General features: G+C 40.4%; 1 protein-coding gene across 5 annotated transcripts in view; it reads right to left on the minus strand.

The window, feature by feature from the left end:
- The window catches only part of sbf2 (SET binding factor 2), a 118,344-nt gene that overhangs the window by 9,522 nt on the left and 94,849 nt on the right, over positions 1-13,973 (minus strand). For 4 of the 5 annotated variants that reach the window (XM_017304015.2, XM_008405276.3, XM_008405277.3 and 1 more), the window contains 12 exons: positions 12,642-12,837; positions 12,359-12,486; positions 9,651-9,826; positions 9,424-9,557; positions 9,115-9,316; positions 8,824-9,020; positions 8,501-8,641; positions 6,176-6,259; positions 4,242-4,316; positions 3,001-3,179; positions 1,742-1,918; positions 1,288-1,389 (listed from right to left, as the gene is read on the minus strand). In XM_017304015.2, the coding sequence (XP_017159504.1) occupies positions 1,288-1,389; positions 1,742-1,918; positions 3,001-3,179; positions 4,242-4,316; positions 6,176-6,259; positions 8,501-8,641; positions 8,824-9,020; positions 9,115-9,316; positions 9,424-9,557; positions 9,651-9,826; positions 12,359-12,486; positions 12,642-12,837 (1,791 nt within the window). The remainder of the gene's footprint in view (positions 1-1,287; positions 1,390-1,741; positions 1,919-3,000; positions 3,180-4,241; positions 4,317-6,175; positions 6,260-8,500; positions 8,642-8,823; positions 9,021-9,114; positions 9,317-9,423; positions 9,558-9,650; positions 9,827-12,358; positions 12,487-12,641; positions 12,838-13,973) is intronic. The other variant, XM_008405275.3, reaches the window with a different exon arrangement.

The following is a 13,973-nucleotide window of genomic DNA, read 5'->3' on the forward strand; positions in this document are numbered from 1 at the left end:
TCAGGTGTGTTGGAAAAGGGATGCAGTTTAAAGCAAAGTAGCTCTTGACTAAATATGGGCTTGACAATCATCTTAAAAAATAAAAACAAAAGCCAATTTCTCAATATTTATTATCGAAACCACTGAGGCACACTTGTCCAATTTTTACTAAACAACTATTAAGAACCACTTGTCCATACATGCTGTGTGGTTATCCTGCTTCCCTGCCCGCGTCCTCTGAGCTAATGAGCCCTGACGCGTGTCGAATGAGCAAGAAACAAAGTTTAGGCTTTCCCTTGTGAGGTTTACTAGAAGACCCTGCGCTAAGTGGTGAAAAAAAAATATCTTGAGCTTTAAATGAAGCCTCTGAAGAAGTGCGATGAACAGTGTGTAAGAAAAAAAGAAAGCAAAAAAAGCAAAGACAGTTCTGTATCCTGTCTGCTGGGTGCCTATGAAGTGAGGCAGGGAGAGAAAAAGCATATGGATCCCATTTGTTTGTGCCGGGGCCGAGCTGGACCTGGCCTGTTGGAGCCGGCGGCCCATGGAGAAAGATGCTCAGGGCCGAACACGTGCCGCACATGAGGGAACCTCAGAGCAGCAGCTTGGGGCCTTACAAGCCTCATAAACACATCAGGAGACTTACATGAGCGCAGGTCACCATGGAAAACATGAGCTCAGAAAACAAATAAAAAATGCTAAGATACTGACAACAGATCAGCACTTAGACATGTTTACATACCTACAAAATCAGAACCATGAGCCCAGAAACCAAGATTAGATTTACGACTGATTTAGTGAAGCGAGGTTGAAATACTTGAGAGTTTATTATCATATCTGGATATCAGAGTTGCAGCCGATCAGAGGATGAGCGGGAAGAGGAGAAACGGCATATTTATGAATCACACATGGCTGCCTCTGAGGTGCGGTGTGAAGGTACTTGTTTCTGCTTTCAATCTCTATAAACCACTCAGAAACAAAGTGCGACAAGACAGGATTCCTCAGCATGGCTGCGCAAGCTAACGATCTACGGGAAGCTCTCCACAAGTAAAACAATCAGCAGGAACCGAAATGATTCAAAGAGGCATTTAAACCAAAGACATTTTTGCGCAACACACTTGCAGCACTAATCAAATCACACAAATCCTCACTGTAATGTGGACAGCACATGGAAACTGGGTGTCTCACTTGAGATCTTAATCAGCAGAGATCTGCCAAAAGTCTTTCTGGATCAACTGATCTCACTCTTTTCCTCACATCTGCATATGTTTATTTGTGTCGCTCAGGAAGGCATTAATGCAGCTCTCTCACTTGTGTGGTGATGTCCCAGCCGTCCTCCAGGCTGAGCAGGATGGATGAGCCGCTGTCCAGAAGCTCCACCAGAGACAGGGCCAGCTGCAGGATCTTGTGAAGCTGTGAGACATTGACATATGTGCATGTGAGCAAATATAGACACATTTATCCACCATGGACATACTGCCATGTTCGGTCTAGGGGAAAAGGACTCATTCAGCGCTGCTAGTTTCCCACAGATTGTGTTGTGTGCCAAGTGTAAGGCTGCAGGGGGCCAATCAGATGACTAGCATGCTCTCAGCCCTGCTTTAAGAATGTGTTTCCTTTGGGAAAATGGCTTCAGAGTGGATTTATTCACATAATTTATCCATGATGTGAATCTGCTATACAGGATGACCCTTTGCTTCCCACATAACTTTCAGCCGGACTCCAAGTGAATATCCGTGTTGTAGATGTGTTGACTGTCAGTCACCTGCAGCATCCACTCAGATTCTTCCAGGGCTTTGAGGAAGGAGTCCTCCGAGTCGGAAAAGGGGGCGCTGGGGGCACAGGCCCTCAGCAGCTTCTTAAATGCAGCTTTCACCTGACGCGCGTCTGCAAACTCCACTGGCACCAGTTCACAGTTCAGGGAGGAGTCCAGTCTGAGTCCCTGTGTTGTGTTCACAATCAAAGGCAAGAACAAGATAAATTTAAATGCTATGGATTTGTCTTTGTGATATTAAGGAAACCTATGTTTAATTATCTGAATTTGTCATTTGTGGGTAGTTTGTGTTAACAAGCACCTGAACGCTGGTACAGTATTACATAGCTGATGGGTGTAATTTCCCAACACTTACCATAACTGTAAACTCTGGTAGGTGAACATTATGTTAAAGCAGACCTACTATGCAAAATTCATATTTTGCACTTTTTTATACTTTGAACTGCTTCTAAAAACAAACCAGGCACTTAGAAAAAAGACTTCCCTGTTATTAAGTCACAGTTGACGGGCACTGCACCGTTACTTAGCAACCATAGTCGAGCCCAGCCTGTTGCCTGGCAACTCAAGCTCAGCTACAGCATGTTTGGCCAGCTGGTTTTACCACTGTATGCGCTGTACAATGGCTGCTGGAAAAGGGAAGTGTTTGGTTGTTGACTTACTATCCAGAAACCACTTGATGAATTCTTGTTGATTGTGGTGGAGGCTCCACTTCTGCTTTTCAAAGATGTTTGGTTGTACAATTATGCATGTGTTTGCGGCCATTTTCGCTTGTGAGTGTAAACGTTGAGTTTTGGGGCATGGCCAGCAACAGCTTATTTGGTTTAAAGTGACAAGAAGTAATAAAACAGCCCTTTTGAAAGTTCAAAATAGGCAGAACTCAGCAGACTAAAATTTCACTAAGAATGATTTTGTGCTAAAAATGGAATGAACATATTTTGTATAGCCCATAGACCTGTACTAACTGTTTAAGGAAGCATAATAGATCATCTTTAAATGTTCTGCATGCTGGGCTACTTAACACTCTGCCATAGCTTTCAGGCAAACATCAACAGAAACATACATGTCAAATCGCAGGGAAGAAATATGATTTCTATAGATCACGACAACAATATGACCACCACGACCTTAACAGCTAAAAGAAATATTTCAACCTGTGTTCAAAGTAGATTTTAGGTCAAAACAGTATGAATGAGCTACAAATATTTGTGAAAAATAAAACTTATCGAAGCTTCTGGTTTTCTCTTTCTCACCCTGAGATGTGACTTTTCTCCAAAGATGTAAAAGGCGGCTCGATGCTTTCGGAGTTGAGCCTGCAGACTGCTGCTTCCTGCAGGGGGCGCCAGATCCTTCCCTGCCAGCCTGGCGCCCACGTCGCCCTGTGACGGGTGCTGAGAGAGTCTGCCGCTTGAACGCAGACTGGCCCACATGCCTGCAAAAAAAAAACAAAAAAAACTTGCATACATTCGCACACATGCAGGAGCCGGCTTGTCTGAATGACACTAATGTACACATGCTGTCAAATACACTACGACTGAATAATGAATAACGTACGACATGCAGACTGCATTCACATGCACAGCCGTTCAATTTGGATTATATAAACACCTCAGTGTTCTGTGTCTGCCAGCAAAGCAGTTGCCTGTGCGGATCTGAGATATTAGAAGCAGAAGTTGCTGGAATTCTTAGAGAGTCAACAAGTCTACGAACCAATATCTACAATAGCCAGCATGCCATAACGTCCAAACATCGTAAATCACCATTGAGAGAAGTGATTTTTTTTCCCACAAAAATCACTTTCAGTCCTTTTGAATTTCATTCATTTTTCCAAACGCTTTAAAGCAGACAAGTTTTATAGGAGCTTTTAATCGTTTAAACTAAAATCCCTTCAAAATATGCTGAAGTTTATTTTGAAACATATCGAGTTTTATAAGCTCTCTGTAAAACTTTTCAAAGCTACTATCAGCTAACTGTTTACATTTGAAGCCAGACCTGATGACAGGATTAAGATGCCGATGTGAGCCCAGTTATAAACAGAAAAACACTGGCGTCACACGTACAGCAAATATATCTGCAGGATTTCTATTCCCTGGCATGCACCTTTCTTGCTTGCTTAGTTGACGTGTCTTCTCTGAGCTGCAGGATTTTCATTACGTTTGAGTCTTGTTTTATGACAAATGGCTTCCTCTCCTTGTCGTTTTGGACCCGGCTCGTAGCTGACCACAGCAATGCTGAGCCAAGACATGAACAACAGAAAAAGACCACATGAAAGCAGCCACTCTTGCTTGTGAAAAACCACAGCTCCCAGAGGAGCAGCCGCAAAGTCAGCCATGATTAGTAGGATGTTACACAAAGGTCTAAGCCAGAGCTGTGCAGCAGAATGAGCCATGTTATTTGACCTGGTTAGTGAGCGTTTGTGTAGATTAGAGGGAGCAGAGAGGCTGAGGCTCTACAGATGTGTTAGAAAGGAGGGGAAGCAACAGTTTCACTATACCTTGATTGTGGATTCTTTCCTTAGTGGCAGGTTTTTGGTTTGGGTGAGCAAATAGTTTGTCTCTGTACTCAAGCACTGGGATGTTGTTGGGTACAGGAGAGAGGATGGGGCAAATTAACGTCACCATACCAACCAAACCTACAACCTCACACACACATGCAAACAAACAGACTGGGCTACATGTAGCAACAAATCAAAATTACTTTGTTTTAATGACTGGGAAAATTATTGTCATACAGCGGCATGCATGAATGAATTTTCCAATGTTATGATTGGTGGAGTCTAAAAAAAAACCAAAGACCAGATTTAGGTTTATTTTATGCAGAGAAGATGTGACGTGTTGTTTCCTAAGAGCAGTGCATGATGGCACCCCGGGCGAGCGCCCGCCTCCTGGTATCCCAGACACAGCTAATCACATACCCAATCATCATTAAAACCCTTTCTGTAAAAAAAAAGCATTTTTTAATATCGTCACAATTTTTGCCAAAAGTGAATCATCTTTTAGCAAAAAAGAAGTATTGAATTTTGTTTGCCAAAATCACTTTTGGCTAAAAAACTGAACAGGATGAATGGATGAACAAATATTCGCATATAAAAAACATCAAAAGATCTACATACACTGTATAAAAAGACACCACCTTCTTTCTTGCAACGTTTGATGTTGATTCAAGCTAAATGTTTTGTCTGAGGTCAGGCGAGATTACCAAAATTACTTCAAACCACCATAAATGACAACATGATTACATGTTTTAAACATTTTTTAAAATCAGATTTTAAAAATAAAATTTACATGGGAAAATGACAGTCATAGTTTTGGTCCCACAGAAAATCTCAGGTTAAAAACATCTACGTATCTTTTTATACAGTGTATACAAACATCTAGAGTAAAATGTAGAGATACCAAAAAAAAAAAACACACAAACAATGTTTGAAGAGTCTTTAAGAAAATGTCTAAATAGTTGAGTTTTTGCACAGCTAGATCAAATGCAGCCCAGACTCAGTTGCCATTTTTTTTATTGAATCATAAGTCACTAATCAAATATAAATTCAGCCACCAGCAGTTTTTAGGATAATTACACCTTACACTGTGCAGACCACACTGTTAACTAGACATGTAATTAAGCAAGTGAAAACTCTTCTAATAACTCTTTTGGGTGTCATCGTGCCCCTCTCCCAGTTTTGCTGCTGTGAGTAAAAATGGTTTAGCAAACAATTTCAGACATTTTCATAAAGATAGCATGACAAAATGCTTCTAATTTTGCAACCAAGCAAAGAAAACAATCCTAAAAATTAAAAACTTAATTATATCTCTAGATTGCCAAATATTTTCCCAAGGCATTTTCTTATATGTGGTTTTTGAACCTCAGAAAACTGGGAGTAAAGCACTCGCCTTTACTCATAAGACCAGTGCAAAAAATTTAGGAGGTGATGTGTCATGCATCCACTAGTGAGCTCAAAATCCGCTGAGTCAATCTGAACAATATTTTTGCCTTTGACCTTTGTACTGAATTGGTGAGTAATAGGTAAGAAATGCTGACTCTGAGACAAAAACACTGTACTGAGATTTCTTTCCAAGAGTTCAAATTCCAACACAAGCAGTCACAATAATATAACAGCTTAACGGTACATTAAGTCTTCATCTGGTAGATAGCATTACAGCAATGCTAATGAGTCTGGAAAACTACAAGCAAAAAAACAACAAAACAAATGCCATTTATAAATTTCACCCCAATGAAATATCAATATTTCTAGAATTTTCTCACTACACAAAGAAGCTTAATTTTCCACAAATGAAGAATTTAAATTTACTGAGCTATTGAATTTACGCGGATCTCATAGACGTGGTGTTGACGTGACACTTGTGTTTCATGTTTCACCTGGCAGCAGAACCACACACAACACTGAATATTTGAAAAGCAACGTCAAACACGCACCTCCTCTGGTGAAGCTGTTTGAGAATGGGATCTCCAAGTGGACGGGAGCCATCTTTGATAATCGCGATGTTCTTCTTTCACTGCCTGAAGGCAAAAGAGTGACACAGCAAAGAGGATGTAAACACAAGTCGCACGCTACATGTATAGAGTTTCAGAATGAGAATTAGATGAAAACTGCATCCTCAGTATGTCTACATAAGCTCATAGAGCCACAGCAAAATCTGCTTGTTTGTTTTTTTACCCTTCTGAAAATCCTTTCTGATCCAAAAACAAGAGTTATTTGAGCTAAATGTGCAGAAACTGTCTGGATTAGCAGGATTCAGGCGGGGCTGGGAGAAGTCCAAGATGAATGAACCGAGGAAAGACCTTAGACAGTCTGGTGATTCTGACATAACCTTTTATTGTACCAATTTCCTTTTAAATCCCTTAAATACAAACAGTCTCCTTTTCTTTCTCCGTCCCTTTTACTGGACACTCGCGCGCGCGCACACACAGACATAGACATAAAGATAAGTCATTAAAGATAACTGCTGACCAGACTCAAAAAGGGAGAAAGCAATTACCTGAGAACAAAGAAAACAACACACAAATAACTTCGACAATTGCTGCTGTGCACCTTCTTTTTTATCGGAAGAAATGAACTCTATGTGGCCTCTTGTCCCTTCAGAAAACAAGCTTAGTTTTTTTCCCACGGGAGCCCCAATGCTTCCCCTTGAAGCTAAATCAGGTCAGGTTGGGGCAGCAGGCAGCAGAGAAGGCAGCTTAACCTGTTGATATTTACTGATTATTTTTTAGTTCAGTTAAAATTAAAACTTGTTTTAATCTTTCAGTTCAGAATATTGTTTGGTTTTATAACAGTAAAAGTTTTTTTTTTTTTTTTTACCTGGCAAACCAAGAACAAACACGTGTCAAATTGTGATATGATCATTTATTGTAATTTTGGTTTGTGTGTCGATATCATTGACCAACAATCTTCATATCCTCACTCACTTCCAAGAGCAGCCTACATTTAATAAATCTGCCCCAGCTTCACTTCTATGGGTTAATTTCTAAAGAGACATGGAAACAAGTTCGGGTCAGAGTGTGTCTCAGTTGGGAAACCTTAAGGTGTGCGAGCAGTCCGACTGGCAGCAAAGGCAACAAAGACTTTTGTTCTGTTTGCTTTAAGCAGCCCTTTCTCATGCCCCCCGCTTTGACTAGGAGCCATTACTGTTAACTGATAACATTATTGGCCTTCTGCCATTTTTATGCTCTGGTTTTCAGCTCCTGTGCAAAGCAGGCCAACTGGTACGGCTCTATATGAAAATCCATCTTTACTGCTCTAGCTGGATTATAAAAGGCTGGAGAGCCATAATAACATCAGACTGCAGCAGTTCGTCAACATACAAACAAAGTAGATTTTTTACACTACAGTAAATCTAGAAGATAAACAGAGGCCAAACATTGTCAGCAGTTTGTCATTAAAAGCAGATAATGTTATATACAGCAAGGCACAAAGACATCTGATTATCATCAGCGTACGGTGTAATTTAGTTTATGATTGTATGTGAAGAATTAGACGACGATTACAGGATAAAAACGTAAACATATATAGTCTAAAATGTTTTTCACACTATATTGTAACCATCACTGGTGGTACTTATATAGCTTGTAGTCAGACATAGCATTTGAAACAACTATTAGAAACTCAGAAACTTTTCAAAAGAAAAATTCAGAAGAGAAAATTTTAAGAACTTTCTTCTCCAAACTTAAAAATACCACAGAGAACTGGAAACAGCTCCTGGTGAATATTTGTGCTATATAAGTCAGACCTTGGACCTGGAAATGACATCAAGCAAATAAAACCAAGCTTCTAGATCGAGGTTCAAAAACTAGAGGAATTTGCTAATTGATATTCTCAGTGTCCAGCCTATTGTTAGCAATACAAACTGCTAGCAAAGCATTTCTCAGCTGTAAATAAACATTACAGCCACATGTTCAGTAATGAAGTTGGTATAGCACTACGTGAAAAGATCTGACCTAATAAAAATGGTAAAAAGTTCAAACAACACTTATTTACAGCAGCTATAACCAACATTCATATGCAGGGCAGCCATAATGGATTTTGAGGTTGAGGTTGGTAAGAAAGAATTTTCCTGAATAAAACTACCTGATGATCAAAAATGTGTCACATATTTAAATCTGATCATGAAGTGCGAGTGGATACTAATATATTTAGTTTTCTCTTTTTTGACACCAAGGCAAAAAACCCAACAACCTGATAAAGTCTACAATGGGCTTTGCTACGAAGAGTTTAACAAACCAGTGGTTCAAATACTATTTTACCTGGTGAAAGGCCGATGAGGGAGCGATTGGACAGGGTGTTGGTGCCGTTAATTTTGAAGATGGTTGGGATGGAGTCAAGGATGGCTTGAAGGTACTTCTCCTGTTCAAGACTACTGGATGAATCTGACGAGGAGGCTGGTGCTGAAGACGAAAATAGAAAAGACAACCACTTTAATCAGAAAACTTGTGTTTTCTTTTGCAACCATGGTCACGTTTTTGGTGTAATTTTTGCAAGTCGTAACCCAAAGTAGCAATCTAGCAGATTTATTGCCAAAAAGCTCAAGTTTCTAGAATTTTCTGTGCCTCTTAGAAAGCAAACCCACATGCTGAGGAAGTGTTCTGTGACTTGAACAGCCCCACCACACTCTTGCCATGGAAGCCTCCTGAGCGCATGAGCACAGCTTTGGTCCGCGGATGTTTCCAACACACAACAGGCAGACGGTTGTGCCTGTAACATCGTGCTACTTTGTGTAAACTGCTGTCTTGCACGGCCTGAGGTACAACCAGTAGCCCTGGGTAGCTGAAGAGAGTGGGGGGAAAAGCAGAGTTCTGGTGTGATTCATTGGGGGAAAAACAAAGTTGAAGAAACTTAGGTGATCAGAGGGCAGCCGTACCTGCGGCAGAGGGAGTAGAGTCTGTTCACGGCTGTGATCCTGAACTGGTCGCCTGATTTGGAGCGAGACGAGCTGACCGTGATGGTCCCCAGACCGAGACGCTGGTAGTCCCGGAAACAGGACTGCTCCACCAGCTGCTCCATGGTGGACTTCTCAGATGCTCTCAAAGTGCTGCAGGGTGGTGGTTCACCGTCGTCGGATACTAAATCCGACATACAAAAACACAGAATTACATAGAGTAAACTTTATCCCAGTTCATATCTTTTTTTTCACAGTGAATTCAATATGTAAAAACGTCTATTTTCCCACTTGAAATGTCATCATCTTCTTGCCAGGTCATCCGGCTGCCTCTGTCGGCCTTCTTCAGCGAGCTCTGACTACCTCGGCCCATCGTGATCTTTCCTGCCCTCTTCGCACCTTTGACAAGGGTTTTCGACAGTGTTCTGTGAGGAGAACAGAGCAGAGTTTCTATCTGAGGCTTCGTTTCATTACACGTTTGATTTAAAACATGGCATTTCTGCCCTGAGTCTGCAAACCTTAAGCCAGTGTTTCTCTCTTTTGGTTTAGGAAGGATCAGCTGAGGAGCTGTTTGTCCTGCCGCAAACGCAAATGAGCTGAAGATGGACTGAGGGTAGCGGATCCTCTGCAGATGCTTCCTGAAGATCTCCACCACCTCTGAGCTAACCTCCTCATCAAAAGCTACTTTTATTAACTGAAACAGAAATACAAAAAACATGATTATTTAAAAAGCCACAATTTTTTAACAAAGTATCAGACGCCAATATAAAAATTTACTCTAGAAGACACAGCATGTAAAGTTCTGGCTATGAGCCTGTGTGTGTGTGTGTGTGGGTTCAACAGCGTACGCAGAGCCAGTGCAGAAACAACATCGCACACAGGCAGAACAACTGGACTTAGTTTGATCTGTAAAACGACAGGAATGAACCATAAAACAATTTTACAGCAGAACAAGTAAAGAGGACGAAAACATGCTTCACATAAACAGCTTTTTGTCTTTGTTTCTGAGAAGCTTGTAACATCGCGACCACAGGGATTTTTAAAAGATATTTCACACTCAGTGGAACTCCTTCCAAAAGTATGAACACATCCGTAAATTTCAGGTTCCTTTTTTTGTTGACAGACATTGCTATCAGGGGATATAAAAACATCAAATTTAAGTGAAACAATAGAAAATAATATAATGCTTTAAAAAAAAAAAAGTGGGTCTTAACAATCAAACTCTCAACTCTGAGCTGCTGGGCTGTGATTTCACCACACATTCCTAGAAAAAAGGTTTACATACGATGAGTACATCGCTCCGGCCGTTTCCAGAAACTTCAACCAAGCTTAACAGGGTTAAGGTCAGATGACTCCGGCAGCCATAACATGACTGATATCAGCGTGGAGGAGGATCAAAGGTCAGCGCCAAAGAGCAAGACACACTTGGGGCCTGTTATTCCGTAGGATGGAGTAACCCAGCACTGCAGGTGATCGCAGGATGAAGGAACGTCCACATTGGTGGACTTCCAACACACATACTGGCATTCAAATAACCATAAAATTGCAATTTGTACTCCCTGTATCACACTGGCTGTTACAGAGTTGGGGAGGAATTTGATCCAAATAGCTCAGTCAGTTCTGGGTTTAAGACTCTGTCTCAAGGTGGTGTTAAGAAGTGGTTTCTGAAAAGATACGCAATCTTTTTTATTGGATTCCTACAAATGTATTTATTTAATTGATAAACTATGAGAGTGCACCGCTTCTTTGAAGCTTTTATAAATTACACAAATATATATTCAGCCACAATAATTAGCTGGCAAAGGAGAGTTAAAGGACTTAAAAGGAAATCTTTATTCAGCAGTGTAATCTCATGCAGGCAATTTTCTAACAACTCGACCTTCAATTACCTAAACTAAGGAGAATTCCATATAAAGTGGCACCACAATAGTCTGTAATTAAATAAAGTACTGGAGATGGGCACCAGCACCCCTCCCGACCCCACTAATTGACAAGGGTGTAAAGAAAATGGATGGATGGATTTTTTTATTTATTTTAATCACTCTTCAAAATGGGAAAGACAGGAAACTATGCCATTCAATTAAGGCTGTAAATTGCTACAGTGTAGATGGATATCTGAAATTGGATAAAACATGATTAATGGTGGGGCTCGATTAAAATGTCCAATCAAGTTAATTGCAGGGCTTTCATTAATCACAATTAATCACATTTTAACCAAAGTTATACATCGACAAAATAAGCAACATTTTAAATTCAAAAACCGTTTCTGCTGCTAAATTATTGAATAAATGGGCACAAGAGCTTAATAAAAATATTGATTATTCGTAATCAGTCATTTAGGTTATTCAGCAACATGTTTTGCATTGAGGTGGCATGTTGAGCTTTAATAGTTTGGGCGTTGGGCTAACTCCTCCTTTCTCCTTTTTGAAACAAAAATTATCCTACAGTGGGCAAAAAAAAAGGTTTTGCCATCTGTCGATATTTGCAGATGTCGCTTGTGCGTCAGATATACGGGTGTACCAGAAATACAGCACATGGGTTCCAAATGGAACCTTTTTATATAAAAACAGGGAATAATTGTGTTAAAATCAATGTAATTAATTTAAATGAATGCATTAAAAGTTCAGGCTCTAAATGTGACAGCTACTTGTCAAAACTTGAAAGTATCGACAGTCAGAGCAATGACTAAACAGTTTAGAACTGGGCCAGTGATAGACAAGGCTGCAGAGGGAAGTAATTTATCTTGAAAAAGTTTGAGAAAAACGGTGAAGGAGGAAAGAGTGGCATTTCGAGGTCACAAAAGCAAGCAAGAAGCCAACAAGGCAAAGAGGAAAGAACAGTATGAACTATCCTGCTGGCAATAGTAAATTGTCTAAAGAATTAGCAGCAGGCCTCTCAATAGTTGTGGTACCTGTGATTTGTTAAAACTGTTTTGTTTGGATTTTGTTCCCACTGAAGAAATTAACTTGCAGCAAAATATGAATGTTTCTTACGGCGAGCGTCCTTAGCAGGGTTGCCAGTAAGTGTGGTGCCAGCTCTATGAAGCACTTAATGTTTGCATAACGCCAAGCCTTTGAGAGCTGACAGAAATGATCTGTGCAACACTAAATCGCACGATTCCTGCTGATAATTTAGTTCTGAGCAGCATCTTGCTGAGCTCTACACACCAACAGTTTAACAACCAGCAAAACTAGGAATCACCTGACAAACGTGCTCGAGTGTTTACCTGAAATGATGCTGAGCGGAGCTGCAGACCTTCCTGCATGTTCTGCTGCAGCTGGTTCTGGATGCTGATCTTCTTCTCTTTGGTCAGCGTGGACACAGGGAACGCCCTGATGACCGCCTGCTCCCCCACTGCACAAACACACAAAGATCAGGAAGAAAAATTAAACAGAATTTTAAAATCATTCATAGCATTAAGAAAATCCCTACATGGCACTGGATATTCTATCACTATCTGCAATGGTATTATGTAAATTATACATTTTCTGCTGCAATTCGGTGCGTACCTAATGGATCATGAGGAATGCCTTTGAAGATGATGCGGTATGTGGTAAGAAAGAGAGCCCCCTCTGCTGGCAGGATGTGAGGGCCCCCGAGGAGGCCCCCGGTGGCCTCTTCCCTGCCGTCGGGGTCCAGCAGCACCCGCAGCCCTTCTGACACCACCTCCTCTCCAGGAAGCAGAGCTGGACGAAGAATCTTCGGCTGATGGGAGAAACACAAAAACCCAGCACATTATGCAAAAAGAAAACAGGCGCCGTACCTGTCTACAGGCACGTCCGCGCTCCAGCTGAGGCGTTTTTTTTATTGACAAGAAAGCACTAAAACTGGACGGCTAAGCTGTGAGATTTGCGTCACTGAATCAGATTCAGGAAATAAATTTATCATCATAATGTCTAATCAGAGCACCATATGGCCTCTTTGGAGAGGTCTTAAACCTTACGTGCAAAAACCACCATGCAGCATTTTTAAAATTATCCACAAACATCCAAGAAAAACAATCAATTTGCAACCCTATGAGGGGAATAATTTCCCTTTTCAATCTCTGCAGGAGAACTCGCTCAATTGTGCCTTATTAAGAAAAAAATGTTGTTTGTCTTGTTCACTGAACTTAACTATTGATTTTCACATTATGTTTTCGACATCTGGACAACTGATAAGAGGTATTTTGCACATGTAGAAAAGATTTTAGCAATAATTATATTTAGAGATTTACATTTAAGTGGAACTGAAATGCATGACAAAGTGCACACTTTCGTTTTTGTTTATTCAGTTTTAAATTGTGAAAAATAAAAATGGAAATAATTAGAAAAATTCAGAATATGGAATTCAGAATATGAATATGGTCAGTAATTATATGAATGTTTGTTGAAATACTTTTCACATGGAACAATCATCAATCATGCATGCACTGGCCTATCCAGTCGAAAGAAAAGAAAAGGCGAGTCCTGGTTTCCAAGAAATATTTAATAGCACTTCATGTCTATGTAGCTGAAGCTCTTCCCATTGATGCCATTTTTGTTCAGTTCTTCTCTCATCCTTGAGCAGTGGATGTTGACCATAAGTGAAGTTAGTGAGGCCTGCAGTGCTTTAGATGTTGTTCTATGTTGCTTTATGACCTTGTTCATAGAATATTGATAAATAAAAGAGTCACTGCCGTTTCATGTTTTCACTATTTGTGGAAAACTGTGTTCTAATCTAGTCCCAGAGTCACAGAAAGGACTCTGTAAGCCTTTCCAGACTGATACATGTCGATAGGTTTCACAACTTTCGAGATATTTTAGCCTACTTCATGTTGTCAAATGGGTAGTGTTAGATGATTTCTTAATTGTAAAGATCTG

Source organism: Poecilia reticulata, chromosome 3 (genome assembly GCF_904066995.2).
Source record: "Poecilia reticulata chromosome 3, P_reticulata-male-v2, whole genome shotgun sequence".
NCBI lineage: Eukaryota > Metazoa > Chordata > Actinopteri > Cyprinodontiformes > Poeciliidae > Poecilia > Poecilia reticulata.